The 16332-nt window shown below is 33.8% G+C and overlaps 1 protein-coding gene across 1 annotated transcript; it reads left to right on the top strand.

Annotated features, from left to right (window-relative positions):
- The first annotated feature begins 1055 nt into the window (after positions 1–1055).
- Positions 1056–11200, top strand: LOC125812220 (uncharacterized). The gene is made up of 12 exons (XM_049491744.1): positions 1056–1404; positions 2788–2971; positions 5994–6062; positions 6146–6244; positions 7255–7334; positions 7447–8269; positions 8424–9115; positions 10019–10103; positions 10248–10299; positions 10388–10437; positions 10712–10759; positions 10864–11200. The coding sequence occupies exons 1-12, from the start codon at positions 1079–1081 to the stop codon at positions 11038–11040; spliced, it is 2685 nt and encodes an 894-aa protein (XP_049347701.1). The 5' UTR covers positions 1056–1078; the 3' UTR covers positions 11041–11200.
- Positions 11201–16332: the final 5132 nt, after the last annotated feature.

The raw sequence follows: 16332 nt of genomic DNA on the forward strand, positions 1-16332 counted from the left end.
AACTCTTAAAAAAATTGACATATTTTTTGTCTTTTCGTTATTGTACATTTTATTTTTTCTGATTTTATTTATTCAAGTCATGTTTTTTAGATGTCATTAAGCAATATAGTCACAGGATCAACTGATCAAGGAAACAACCTTCAATTGAGAATTTCAAGTGCGGCATTAAATCACATGACCAAAGGATCAACCTCTTCAATTTAATCTCTTTTTTTTTCAATTAAGGTGTAATTATAGAAAAAATTGAAAAAGTCAAACCCAAAAAAAGAGGGAAATAAAAAAATTTGAACCAAAAAAGAGACTTGTTTGTAGGGTGTGCAAAAGCCGAATCGACTGATAAATCGGACAAAAAAAAGTGTTATTGGTTTATTGCTATTGGGCTATTGGTTTAACGGGTTTTTAATGGGTTTATAAAAAAAATTATCAAGTTATTGGTTCGGTGTTGATTTTTAATATTGAGTTATTGGATAAAGCGGTAACCCAATAAGAGTATAGTAATTTACTACTTTTAGCTATACATAAATATTAATCTCAATATATTACTAGTTATGTCTTTGTCATTTAGCCTTCAATTCATACTTCACTGTGACTTTGAGTTCACAACTCCACATTATACAAACCGTCAAAACTCAAAATCTAAAGTTTCTATTTCTCTTAATTTCTATGTGTTACACTTGTTCTTTTCATGTTTGTTATTATTGTTTCTACTCCATTTCTGATCATTTGTAAGTTACATTATTGTCTTGTCACGAAAAAATTATTAGAAAAGTCATTTATTTATTTGATAAACATTTTCTTTAATTGGTTAAATCGAAAATCGAACCGTAAATGATCAAAACTAATTAGTCGAAAACTGATAAAAAATATCTTATTCATTTGGTTATTGATTTAATGTATTTAAAAACAAAAAATCGATAGACCGAACTAATAATACACAAAAATGAATCGAACCGAACCGAACGGACGGAACAAAGGCTAATAGGAAATTTTGTTTTTCCCAAACTTACAGCCCAATGTTTTCTGTTTCTAAATTCCAAAATTTTCCGGTAGGATCCGCTCCCCTTTTTGGCTACATAAAATGGAACCACAATCCCCTATCCGGCAGCAGCATCAGAGAACCTACTACGGCGGCGGCACCGGCAACGTCACCGGCATCGGCGGAGGAGGAGGATCTTTACCGATGGAAACAACAAGACAACCCTCAACTCAATTGCAGTCACAATACTCCGATAACGACCGGACTAGCCATGAACTTCGAGCATTGGATTGTAACCTTACATCCCTTTGTGATCATATTCAATTGGAAGGTTTTAACAACGGCTCATTTTCCGATGTCATTGTTCAAGCCATGGGTTCTACTTATCACCTTCATCGCTTAATCCTTTCCCGTAGTTCTTATTTCAGGTTCGTTTTGGGTCTCCAATTGTATAGTTTAATTCCATTATTGGTATAATTTTACTTGCATTTGTAGCTATCAGTTAGAGAAGTTCAAAACTTTCTGTAATTTTGCTTCACTAATTTAGGCTAATTTGCAGAAGGTTTGATGTTTTTGGTGGAATTTTTTTTTGCTGATGTAATTTGGTTTGGCCCCCTTCAATAATTATTAGTTACAGAGTACAAAAGGTTCATTCTTGGTGGGGTGTCTTTTTTCTCTTGATATAATTTGGTTAGGTTGTCATTTGGCCATGAGTACTACAAAATTCCTCAACTTTTACTTCATGATTTCTATTCGCTGTTTTGGGCCTCCTATTGCACCCATCAACTCCATCCATTGTGGCTCTCTTTTTGTTCTTTGATATGATTTAGTAGGCTTGCGTTGATAATTATGTTGGAAATGTACAGAGCTTTCTGTTGTTTGCTTCATTACTGTATATTCTGCTGAAAACGTTTGATGTTTTATGGCTACTTTCGTGGTCATTTTTCCTCATTATCTATTACTCCATGCATAGCGAAGAAAAATTACACTATTTCCATAATTCTATTTGAATAATCGCAATAGATTTTATAGTTTTAAGAAGATTTTTATAGAAATTGTAATCTACAGTACATTTATTGTAGTTTCTAAATCTGTACATTTTATTTCAAGAAGATTTATAAGATTATACCTGAATCGTACTGAAATTAAATATGCTAACCCTCAACCTCCAAATACTGTCATTCTTTTTGGGAAGGAAGAAGTAATGACTTCAGAATTGTCGCTTTGCCACTGACAAAACACCCTGTCAGATACTAGCTTCATGTATCCATAACTGCTCTTGCAACCCTTGCACTTGTTCCAGTTCAATTATATTAAAGTCCTCAGTGTATGTTTCCTGTAATCTTTTAATTAGCAAGATCCACTTGGTTAAAATTTGTAATTCAAGACTGCATGCTGTCTGGTCTCATTTATTGCATGTTTGGTATCAGGCTACATGCTTTACTTTCATTATAACACTTGCCATCCTGACAAATTAGGGTCATGTAAATGAGCCTTCACCGTTGTATCCCTAATCACAGAACTCTATCAGTATTTACATGCATGTAGAAGTGCCAAGGCTATTTGTTGTATGTTCTTCTAATAAGATGCATTACAAGTGCCTAGTGGAAAGGGCCATCTACCTCCAAACAAAAGGTTGGAGGGCCAGATGCCAAGGGAGAAAGAGGTTGGAGGGCCATTCACCGAAGTTGTGTTTATTTACGTTCTCTGCCTTCATAGTTAGCTGCATTTATACACAAATATTATTGGTCTTTGCATACAAGTAAGTGAATCTTCTAGAACTCTAGTTTATGTACTTGTTTAATGAACAGGAATATGCTTCAGGGACCATGGAAAGAAGCCAAAGCTCCAGTTTTGACCTTGACAGTGGATGATAGCAATGTCAATGGGGAGGCTATTGATATAGCATTAGCATATCTGTATGGACACCATCCTAAGCTTAATGATAATAATGCCTTTCGCGTTCTTGCTGCTGCATCCTTTCTCGATCTTCAGGTATGGAATGTGAAACATATAATGGCTTACTAATCAGTCTTGTGTTCTGATAGACGCCATTAGTTTGGTCTTGAAAAAGGGATGAGACATGATTACTTTTGCCAAGACGTACTGTAAAAATTTCTGCATATTGTTATGGTGGCATTGCTTTTTGTACGTCAGATATCTGCACTTCCTGCATGATCATTTGCAGCAACTCTTCTAAGGGTATGTTGAAATAAAAAAAAAGTGTTTTATTAAAAAAAGATATATTTTTATTCTACTATCTCTTAGATACCAGTTGCTATATTTCTTCATTATTCTGGTTAGCTTTAAGTTTTCAGTTCTTCCGGATGTTTTATTTTAAAGTTCTTCATGAGGAAAAAGGATTTGTATACTTAGCCAGTTTTCCTTCTGAAAAGGGGAGTAACTGGAGTCTTCTATCATTTTGGTGTTTAAATTGTCATTCCTTAATCACAATTGATAACAAATTTCGTAGTCATTTATTAATCCAAATCAAAATTTGACATATAGTCTTAAGAATCATAGGTTAGAGGCATGGCCCAAGTTGGTGTTTAAATTGTTATTCCTTGATAATAATTGTCACACTCCATATCAGTGTTGTCAAAGGCGCTCTTAAGCCCTAAAGCGAGGCTCAAAACATGTTGAGCACTTCGCCTCGCTTAATGTGCGCTTCAATGTCGTCATCAAGGTTTTAAGGCATACTTTCCTTGCCAATGAGCCTCTTCTAAAGAGGTGACACTATACAATCAATGTTTCACTTTATCGTATATGTTTTTCAATTTATTTGCTCATATATTTTTCATTATGCTTATAATTATAGTCTTGAACTAAACATTTATATTTGTATTTTTTTTCTCCCTTTGTGCCATTTTCATTAAAGTCCATGCTTTATTTGCACTTAAAACCCAGTAGACCTTAAAACTTTTTAGGGCCTTTTGCTTTTGATAACACTACCCCAAATTTACGTGACCGACACCCTAAACTCTACCTGACCAAAGCGTACCAACTCAAGTAATAATTCCTACTTATGCACCTAAATCATGTATGCAAAAGCTTTTAGAAATCTCAACTTTTGAAGTATTGAAAATCATGCATGAATATAACCATTAAATCAATCACATTTTTTTCAAAAAAGTGAAATATTCATAAAAATAATAAAGTCTCATGCACACGTGTCATGAATAACCACAATTACAACTTGAAAGAACTTCTACTGTCAAGGGAACCTCTATGACAAGGATTAGGTTAGTCAACAACGACAATCCCCGATGACTCAAAAAAACATATAACAATCTGAGCTCCACGAGAAGCAAGTGGAGTCTCACCAAAAGTATCCAACAAGAAGAGGTGGAGCTGTCCTAACAACATGGCTCAGGATGGTCAACCATATCCTGAAATCAAAAGTTGAATGGCTAAAAGGCCTGACTTCGACATGCCTAATATGTATCATACAACCGATTCCCCAAGAAATGAGACAAGATTTAAATAAATCGAGTGCTATGCATAGACATTGATATAAGAACGAAGCATTTATATTAATTCTCAATTTAGATAGTAATGAGATATCAAAGTAAACACATTCCGAGTCCTCATTTTTTAGAATTAAAGCTTGATCAAAATCATGTGCGATTACATCATTCACTGGGAGTACTATACCATCACCAACACAAGAGGTAGAGTCAACTAGGTTATGTAGCTAGTGGCAAGGTTGGAGTGAGGGGATTATCTCTTTGTCAAACCCTAGAATTTTCAAGACTTGAGTTCTTGAGCTCTTGAGATACTCTTGTGATCGAAAATCTATAATTTCCATAATGTTGGAGTGTTAAGAAATGTATTTAATGAACCAAATCTACCAAGCAATGTATTTAATACTGACCTCAAGGCAGCATTTACCGAGTAGGAGCTCTTCCTTCTCTCTAACCCCTAAGAACTTGAACCAAACAAATAAAACACCTCACCCCTAAGGCATTTAAAATACTTCAGCAGCTGCATTGTGGGGATAGGTGTGAGGTGTGACGCTCGATCTGTCCCGGGTTCTAAAAAAAAATTGACACCTCACTTGGTGCTATTGTAAAGAGTCACTGTTCTGTTTCGTTAATTGCTGCCAACTTACGGATTTTAGATCCTTGGCATCTATCCGTTATGCACCTTTATACCATTGACCAGCTAAAATCCTTGCCTCCAATTCCTTTTACCCCCTACCACCCTTGTTTCACTTGACACGTAGCATCCCTTTATTCCATTTCTTAAGTCATTTATTCAACTGCATCTGATGACTAATATTTTTTGTTCCCATAACATATCAATGGCTAATCAATGGAAAATGATTACTCCCATAAATTATTTCTCAATCATAGGTAATTAATTATTCCTATACAATGTGATAACACTGATTCATCCAATTAATTCAATCACTTGTACCATCTAATTGTAATTTATTCCAAGCTATATCAATGTTAATTACAAGTGTTCCCGTGACTTTGTTACACTTGTAACCCCACGTGACTCGAATTTGATTAAATCACATCCTTAAGCTCGAAATTAGTCTCTATCAATTCTAGAAATCCACGGGGCTTTACAACAATTGATTGAGCAAATTCCATAGTCTTTTCTCAATCCGAATCAAAATTCTACATACAGTCTTTTAAGAATTCATAGGTTAGAGACACTCTCTCAGAATATCAAGAGCACTTGAAAATATGTGACTGAATTTCAAGGATGTAGAGAGCTCTATTTCAAGAGTCAAGAGTTCTCCCTTTTTTCCCTAGTTATATTTTGGTGCAAAGTGGAAATACCTACATCTGTTGATGGTTGAAATTTTGGACGTGTGATGTACAGTGCCATTGCACTTTTTGTAAAGCTGACATTATCTTGGTGTGTTACCAGTTATCAATAATTACTTTGATTTCTCAACCAACAAAAATCCTCCTGAATTTGCTGATTGATGTGTCCAATCTTTTACTTGATAACTAATTTTCCTCCCTGGCATAACAGTACAGATTTAACATTCTTCATGCAGGATTTATGTGCAATTTGCACAGACTTCATCATATCCGAATTGTGGACATCAAATTTCTTAACATACCAGGTTCCAGATTGCTGCTCGATATTTTTTTACTTCATCATCCGTGCATTCATGCATTTTGCTAACCACATTGTTTTGGAACTTAGGTGTTCGCAGAAAGCCAAGATTATGGTTTACATGGTGAGCGGGTTAGAAATGCTTGTTGGGGATACTTATGTCAAAGTGGTGCTATAGAGTTGAAAGAGGTAACTATTTGGAAACCATGCTAAAGTTTTAAGCAGTGAATATTGGAAGTTACCTCTCTACTTTCTCCTTTTATTTAAATTAACAGCTTTTTTTTTTCTGGAGGCACATGTTGCAAAGCCTAGCAGAAACTCTGTTGCACCATATTTCTATTACCTTATCAAAAGAAAAAACACTCTGCTACACCACATGTATTTGAGTATCAGTTAGTTATCTTCTAATTTTCAGGCTGCTACTTTGCCAATTTGGCGTGATACTAGGAGAAACTAATTTTCTCCAGAAAGGCACTTCTGTTCCTAATTTATTGCAACAATAAGTAAATACCTCTCTCAATGTGCATGTCAGCGCTTTCAGTTATTCCAAACTCTTTATGAAACCTCAAGTATGTCTTTAACAAACTGCACTTTCACATCAAGGTGTTAAAATGATGTTTTGCATGCAACGGCTAAGTGGTGCAAGTTTTTCATTGTTGAATTGCTATCATGGAAATACCTTCTTTTGAACATGTGATGCAACTGGGGATAAGAGTTTTATCTTAAGTTGCAACTCATTAGACAATGCAAAATATCTACAGCAGTTTCTTTTCGAATAATCTAAGTTTGTGCGGACTCTTCACTTTCAATGTTGCACCCGTGTCGAATTCTCCAAGAATACACTACTTTTGGTGAATACGACATGTACCCCTTGACATTTTTTAAGAGTCCGAGCAACATAGCGAATAATTCACATACGTAGAGATTCCTGCATATCTTCTGACATGGGCTTATTTCCATTTTAGCGGCTTTGTTAAAGCAACTTACCTAGCTTCCAGTCACAAATAAGCATGTGGAGAGTGGAGACCTTGCTTTGTTCTTAAGATAGTACCTGATTCTGCAGTTCAATTTCTCGTATGCATGTTCTATACCTTTATCAAAAAAAAAAATTGCATATGCATGATTCTCTTTTCTTATTTGAGTTATGATGAAATCCATGAGATGATAAATAGTTGGCTTGTCAACTGTCTTGTGACCAGGTCCTTCCAAAACTTTCTGCTCCAACACTAAATGCTCTACTGATCTCAGACGAGTTATGGGTCCCTACCGAAAAGAAACGGTGAGAACTGTGGCTGCTTTTTGTTAGGACTTGCTAAAATGATATTTGAAATTTTAGTCTAGCATGATAACTCTTTCTCTATCTTGATTTTTCTGCTTGCAAATCTGAGCAGGTTTGAACTAGCTTTATGTACACTTCTTGCAAAAAATGCTCTTTGCAAGGCAGAAAATCATGAAGAAAAATGTTCTGATTCTGGAGTTGGAACAAGTACAATTTCTGATATTTCCAGAGTAGTTCCAACGAATTTAACTGATGACAGAAGGGTGGAATCTGGACTAGGACACCTAAGCTTAAAAGATGGCATTGATGGTTGTAACAACGGTCAAAATATCTTGGTTGAGCTTGCAGATTGTAATGTTGATTCCCTCACTGAGGTGCCTAACTCTAAACAAAAGATGCAAGAATCAGCTTGTCTTCAGTCAGACTCGGAGTCAAGATACCCATGCAACAGTGGACGTCCTTCATCAAATAACTCACTCTTATATGCTGATGAAGTCAGATCTTCATGTTCTTATTTTGAAATGCCAATTAGTACTGGAGCTAGTGGATTAGGGGGCAATGGTATGGGTGTGGAAGGGCCATCTGAAGAAGATTCATGCTATCAATTGAATAACAACAGTTGGCTTTGTGGGGATCAGAGGAACTTCTCATCAATGGGCTCATCCTGTAATTTGATGATTCCGAATGAATGGGAAAGATGCAATTTCACTCCTCTATCTTGGGGTGGTAGAACTGTGGGCCGGAGAAAAGTCAAAACTTGCCTAAATGCTCATTCAGGAGTAAGTAGAGAAGATTATGATGTCTTTGCCAACATTTTTGAGGGTGGCTCACTTTTATATTGTAACATGTCATTTGATGCACTTCTTAGTGTGAGAAAGCAACTTGAAGAAATGGGGTTTCCTTGCAAAGCTGTGAATGACGGGTTGTGGCTACAGGTCTGTAACTATATTTATTCCCCATTTTGCTGTTCTTTTTTTTTTCTTTTTTGATAGCTGACAGAATAGTCTGCCTGTCTACATTCCTAACCATAGTAGATATCTTATTTCCTAATTTAAATTTTGCTCTTAAATTGCTTGTGTTTTTTTGCAGATTCTCATAAGCCAGCGGGTGCAGGAAATTGGTGCTGACACTTGCAAAAGTTGCTGCCTTGTGAGTATGGCATGTGCTTGTCGGCAGCCATTTGGAAATTCATGCGGAGTCGCGGCTACTGGATATTACATGTCAGAGCATGATCAGAGCAATCAATCCAACAATATAGGAAATATTTATGCCACAGACTCGCCTCACAGGGAAGGAAGTGGCATGTTTAGGCCTGTTCGGGTTCATGTTAGGGGCCCCAATGATGGTCTAGCTGGTATTGGACGTGGATCTACATTTGTGTCTGCAGTTGCTTGGCCTCCAACTCGTTTTGTTTTCTCTCGTGTACCACTTGGTATGGGCAATCGGAACTGTCAGCAATCTCCTGCCAATGATGACCCAGAAAATAGAGCAGAACAGAGCGGGGATCTTGCTGGAGATGGACTAACTGCTCTGGTTGGGCTCAGCCAAGAAGGAAGCAATAGTGCTAATATTCATGTTGAACGGGTTGATAGGGGATATGAGACAGAACTGCAAAGCAGACTGGAAGGACCATCAACTGTTGGCCCAAGTTCAAGCAGTATTTCCCCCCAGATGCTAGGCTCGTCAGAACATGCAATGGGAATAGAGTGGGAGAATGGAAGCACTTCTATATCATTGGATATGAAAACTCCTTTAAGTCACTTTCCTCCCTTTCGGTTTGGGTAAGTTATTCTTTCTGCTATATTTGGTTGGCTTCTGCATTATGGCAATCCATTGCATGTGAAATGAGTTCCATAGATTAGGTTCTGTTTACTTCCTTTCTTGGATTAATTTTTCGAAGTATCAGTTTATGTAGCTCCTAAGCATGTAACCTGTAACCATTGAGAAGAAATTGTATTTTCACTTTACATTGAAGAGACAAATACAGCCAACATGCTTGAATGTTCTTTTGATTACAATGAAACATGACGAGTGACCAGTTTACATTTTGTAATAAGGTGAACCTTTCCATATCATTAAGATATTGCCCATTTGATCTGTTAGCTTCAGAAACTGCAAATAAAGCTGTCGCTCTGTCCGTATTCTGTGTCTACCCTTTCAACTCTCAGATATCCTACGTCAATGACTTATCGGAAAAAAAAATACTCTAAAACAATTTTTGTCATAAAATCAGGGACATAAAATTTCTTCTTGAAATCTTTATGAAGATTCTCATGGTTCTTCCATGTTATACTTTTTAGGATTTGAACAGAAAATGTAACTTTTTTCCCTTAAGAGATGCAATCATTTGATAGAAAACATGCACCTTTTGCCCTTCAAAATATGCAATCATTCGAATTACCTGAAAATGTTTGATTACCTTTTTGTAACCTGCAAATGAACAGTTGTGACAGGGAGATTCTTATGCACTTCTCCATGTTTCCTTCTTTGGATAATGAAATCCATCCATAAACAATCTCTCTAATTGCAGGAGTCTCAATTTTACAGTAGCCTGACCTCTTTGTTTCGTGTAAATTTCCTTCTGTTCTGTGTTCTGAATACAGTGCCCTCTTTATGAAAATAGAATCCTTTCATTCTCTTTATGGCTAACAAAAGTGTTTACTTACACCTGACTTGCTTCACAGGGTTGAGTTTCACGATGTTCTCAGGCTTAATGATGGCCAAGTCAAACACTCTCCAGATTTTTTTTATGCTGGTTCCTTATGGAAGGTTTGTGAATCTAACTCTTCATTGCATTTCATTTACTCACGCATTTCTTTGGGGGAAATGCAAATGATTGAGTTTGCTTTTCAGAAGATTTTTGCTATTGCAACCAATAAGGAGTTGATCAATCTAGTGTTTTGCATTCTCTAGGTTAGTGTTCAGGCTTTCAGTGATGAAGACCCTCAGGGACGCCGAACACTTGGTAATATTGTATTTCTCTAAAATTGTCTGCATGATGAAAATAGATTTATTACCTCTTTTGTAACTTTGTTGATATGTTGTTATATCAGGGCTATTTCTTCATCGTAGGAAGGCAGAAATAGCTGATCCAGTTAGAAAGGTGAACTATTCCTTTTTAATTTTGTGAATAAATAGAAGTTTTTTTAAGTGGGGATCAGCATTTAATTTTCTTATACTTAATCATTACTAAAACCGTTCATGAACATATATGTATATCTGAGTTCTGAAGCTTCTAATTAATTAGAACGATTAATACAAGTAAAATATGATAGGTCGTCCTCCTTTCCCTTCTCTCTTGTTTATGTAAAATTATAAGTGAACATTGATTTTCTCTTCTCTTGTCCTTGATGATCTTTTTTGTATTGTGTATTCAGGTGCATATGTATGTCGATTCCCGTGAAAAGGTTACTGCTAGATATCAGGTGAACTTACAATGGCTAAGTTTCAATGCCCTTGTTTTGTTATCTTCAGCAAATGTCATGCTAAAATTGCTTCTTTTTTTCCTGTCAATAATTTGGTAAACCAGTTGATTTTTCCTTCAAAGAGAGAAGTGATGGTGTTTGGCAGCTTCAAACAAACTGGAACTCTTCTGCCAAAAGCTCCCAAAGGATGGGGCTGGCGCTCGGCCCTGTTGTTTGATGAAGTATCTGACCTTCTCCAAAATGGAGCACTTCGCGTAGCAGCTGTGGTACAACTCATTTGATGGTTCTAAGAAGTAAATGAAATATTCCCTGCTACCTTTTCAAGAAATTTTAATCCTTTTTTGTTTTGCAACTAAATTAATATGTCAAAGTGATGCCAGACATTATTCTGAAACTGAAATCTTAGGGGTTCATATTTTTGTTCCAACTTGGTTTCTTTGAATGCCAATCTTTCTAACAGCTTGATTTGGGAGAGTGGAAAGGGTAGTGCTGGCAACTGCATTTGGCTAATGAATGTACATATTGATTATAATGGCAGACTATTATCATTAGGCAATTTATACATGTAAATTTTGCCTTACCCTGGTCTTTCTTTATATTTTTCTTTATAAATGGTGTTGTTGGAACCCAAATGTGTTATGCAAGTGACTTACCAACAACACGCTCCCTGTCATAATAATACTGTATTTCCTCCAATCCGCGGTCTGATGTATTAAAGCTTTCATTATATGCGGAGTTTGGAGAAGGGTTGGTATTTATATTTTATTTGGCACAACACAATCATCAAGGTCACAGTCAAAATAGTAGTCAATCAAATTGTAAAAAAATTGATTTATGATTGAGATCCGATATCAGAATATTCATCCTATTCTTTTTCTAGGAGTATTTTGACTTTATAATAGATTTATGTTGCATTGGGGGAAAAAATGAGATTATTTTCATTTGATATGATAGTGATCGATTCATATTGCTATATTTCAATTTGTTTGTGATTGAGATATAATTGTAAAAATATACTTTTAAGGAAAATAAAATATTGGACTTTTTAAAGTTAATAAACAAATAAAAAATAAAGCGGCGTGCTAGATAGCAAAAGAGCAAGTAGCTGGTAGGCTGGGCCGCTGGGGTGTGCAAATTTCAGGTTATTCAATAAATTGAACTGAAGAAAAAAAAAAGTTATTGATTTATTGATATCATTTTAACAATTTGTAATCAGCTTTGTATTTATGTTATTGGCCAATCAGATCGATTTGGTTAACGTTACTTCAAGATTTTTTAATGGTTTTATCGATAACTCAAAAGAGTCCGTTGAATTTCATTAATAATACAAAAATATTTGTGATTATTTTTGTGAAGACTTTCTTTTTTTCATTCATCAACACCACCTTTTTTCCGGTTGATAAATGAGTTTAGTAGACGATTTCAAGTAAAAGTATCGTAAAAAGTCTTAAAAGAAAACTATTATATATATCGAATGGTTGTCGCTGCTAAAGGTCCAGTTTCTTGTATTGAACTTAAGATAACGGCGAGATTGTTAACTTTTGATGGTATTTGTGGTCTCTTGAGATAAAGGTGGAGGCTTTTTTTAATCTCAAAATGTAATATAATTTATAAGTAGTCTATTTTACATAGTTTAAAAACAATTTTGACCTTTTTTATTTAATTAATTAAAATAAAATTAACCTAGTAAATAAATATTTATTTAATACTTTCTCAAATAGAATGTAAGATAGGAAAAATTACAAAGTATAAGCTTCTTACCAAAGAAATTCATGAATTAATATGGTGGATGAAGAATGGTATTAATTACAATGGTACAAGCAAAGTACACGTTTATAATGTTTAGTACATATAGCACTCCAAAATGAGTGATGAATATGAGAATGGATGTCCAAAGAATTAGGTCAATTGGAGACTACCAACCACCAAGTCACTGTTGGCAAATACCTTTATGTTGTTTTTTTCCCAAAAAGAATGCTACCAATGGGGTCACAATCGCAATAAGATTGCGACAAGGTAATATTTAAATACGCGTCAAAAGATAATAGATTTAAAACTTTAATACGGTGGGTCAAAGGTGGATTGTGTTAACTTTTGGCCCATTATTTCAACTGAATATCAGTTCGTACAATCCAAATAAAATTCATGCTTTGATCAACATCATCTTGTTGTGATCGATTACTACTTTAATTAATGGTATTTATTTTCCATTTTCCTCTTTCATAAATATGGTAGTATAATTAAAAGGCATTTATATACCTGACAATTATTTTTGTTAGTCTTCATGACACTGATATTTATGTTTTTAAAATTAAATAGAACATTAAAAAGTGGGAAAAAAACCAAATTGACACTTAAATGGGGCAGTGTGGGGCGGAACATGGTAGGGACATGACTTAACGGGATAAAATATTCATTTTATTAAAATAAAACAGATAAAAATCTTAGCGGATCAAGATTTGACCCGTCCTATTGACATACCTACCTCAATCCAGATTATTCACAGAACAAAATCTTCAATAAGATCTTAAGTAGTCAGTGACTATAGTTGGGCCAATGTTTCAACGATATATATATAAAAAAATAAAATTAAATATTATTCTTGCCATTTAATTTTCTTAAGAAATTGATATTCATCTCAAAATCGTAGTGTCTAAATCAACTTACATATATTGCGATATTTCATGATGTTATGTTATCTTTCATTGATACAACTATACAAGTATAATGACATCCACCAAGACTTATAAGGCAAATAGTCCCTACCAGTACATATAAAAAGTAATTTCAGAAATAACAGCAAATAGTTGCTTTTAGGATCTATATTAAGACTTTAACCAACTATTTAAAGTTTAGCCAAATTTAACAAATTACAAATCGCTAAATGTCTTTTGATTTAACGATGGCAGATGATTGTTCAAGGTTGAATGAATTGTTTGTTTCGATTAATTACTAAAACAAGTGACCCTTTTTTCTATTTTAGTAAAAAAAGTGATCATTTTAGCTTCGAACTCTTGAATTGACTATGCTAAATGGATGTATAAATTCAAATAGATTTCTCTAGATTTGACCTTATAAAACATTTCATAATCGATGTCTTTATTATTATTTTTTTACATATTAAGGCAATTTATTAGAAAAAGATTCCAACGTATTTACACTATATATACTATATATTGATGTGGCCATGTGGGGTAATATTGTTTGTCGTCTAATTAAGCAAACAACACTACCTTGTCAATCGACATAAAATACGAACTAAATTAAAGTGCACATCAACATTGATAATCTCCAAAGATTAATTAATACCCTCTTTTATCAGTATCATAACCTCTCGATGGAAAATGGAACGTAGATCACGATGTGAATCTACTTACATTTAATAATAGAGTGTTTATTCTTGATTAATACAGAGATTGAGAAACGCTAATAAAATATTTTCTTTGTCCCTAATTACTTGTCCACTTTTGAATTGACACATCTGTTAAGAAAACAATGATTGACATAGTGAGTTTATCATTTTACCCCTATTAATTATGAAGTGGATGAATTAAGAACTTAGGATTTTTAAAAAGTTCTATCTTTTTCAAAGTAATTAATTGAGGATATAAATAATATGATAAAAAAAATTATTCTTTCTTGATTTGTCAAAATGAACAATTAATTAAGGATAATTAACAAAAGAAAAATGGATAAATAATTAGGGACAGAGAAAATAAGTAATGAGTGTGCGCTGAGGGGCGTCTTTGACGCACGTGCCAAATGTTGTTCGCCAGCCATTGTTTTTCTTGGCAACATAAAATCAACCAAGAATTAAAATAACTTTTAGGACAATTATTTGATGGTAAGTCCCCATGGTAGGTGCCAAAATAGCCTAAAATTGGGTTACTAGAAAAATCAGTCAAATTTATTTGAAATAGGGTGTATAACAATGTAATTAAATCAAATTATTTTGTAAGTTTGAAACAATTGTAGGCGTTTGAATATGTGATTTTATATCGCGATATAAAATCATGAGGTGAAATCAGCGTTTTGATATGCGATTTCATATCGCGATATAAAATCATGAGATGAAATCAACTTTTGGACATATGGTTTCACGTTGATTTCATCTCATGATTTCATATCATAAGATGAAATATCAAATTCTCCAAAAATCATGATTTGAAAATTTTCAAATACAAATATTGACCCATAAATTTATATTTTGTAAAAACAACCTCATATCTATATCTACTAATCATTTATTTCATGTATATATAAATTTTAGGGATAAGGGTCTGAAAAATACCCCAACTTTGGTCGAATTTGTTGTTGCGATACTAAACTTTCATGAGGACCTATTACCTCCCTAGACTATTTAATACCGTATTTTTTACCCCCTGAACTATTTAATAGTGTATTTTAAAGGTATATATGTGCATACGTGGATACATTAGTATTTATAATTTTGCATTATTTTTTATGTCCACGTGGACAAATATATATGTTTAAAATACGGTATTAAATAGTCTAGGAAGACAATAGGTCCTCATGAAAGTTTAGTATCGCAACAGCAAATTCGATCAAAGTTGGGGTATTTTTCGGACCCTTATCCCTAAATTTTATAATTCATATCATTACTTTTCAAAACATTTATATCTCATATAATGATTATTCTCACTAACGTAGAATTTGTTATTACTCAAATCAATTTCTACTTTACCGTTTATATTTACCAAATTCATTATTTTTAATCAAGTTTATTTATCAACAAATGATTCAACGTAACAATGTTGGTTCAGCTTCTTAGTCATATGAATGAGAAATGCAAGTTCAAGTTGAGAAGATTGACAGTACTATGTGGGGGATTATACGAAAGACTAGTAGACCACAACTTATGTTTAATTTTAATTTTTATTAAATTAAAGCTTGGTCAATAAATATTATATTTTTTAAAGAATATCTTTATGATAGTGTATTATTCGATTTTATTAACTTTTGCTTATTTGGTAAGATTGTAAGAATTGGACAATTTTAATAGTTTTACAACTTATTGAGTTATTATGTTTATGAGAAAACTTACAACATAAAAAGTCAAAATCGCATGTCCAAACAAAACTTCAACTTCATCTCATTATTTCATATCATGATTTCAAATCGTATGACCAAACAGGCCCTATGTATCAATTCGAGCTAGTAAAATGACAATAAATAATCAAGGTAATCGAATGTAAAGATAGAAGAGATCTTATTTAATTTGCAGAATTTTTTCGATGCCCTTACTTAAGGATACTGAGTTACCTATAGAGCTTTAGTCACTCAAGTAGCTTATTGAAACGTTGTGAACTTATTCTTTGTCTTTGCAATATCAACGCATCATGCGCCACAAAATACGATTGTTTCTGCCTCTTCTTGTCTATCAAAAAATAAAATGAACATGTTTTGTTAAAAATAATTTTATAACATAATCGATGATAATTAATAACAACAACAATATGAACATGCAAAAGCAATACATTAATAGCAAACAAGCTAAGCAATACAACTCAAATATTTTTTAGAATACCTATTGTGTAACGGTTCTTATTTTA

This window comes from Solanum verrucosum, unplaced genomic scaffold (genome assembly GCF_900185275.1).
Source record: "Solanum verrucosum unplaced genomic scaffold, falcon-dt-bn FXZP01000115.1, whole genome shotgun sequence".
NCBI classification, from domain to species: Eukaryota; Viridiplantae; Streptophyta; class Magnoliopsida; order Solanales; family Solanaceae; genus Solanum; species Solanum verrucosum.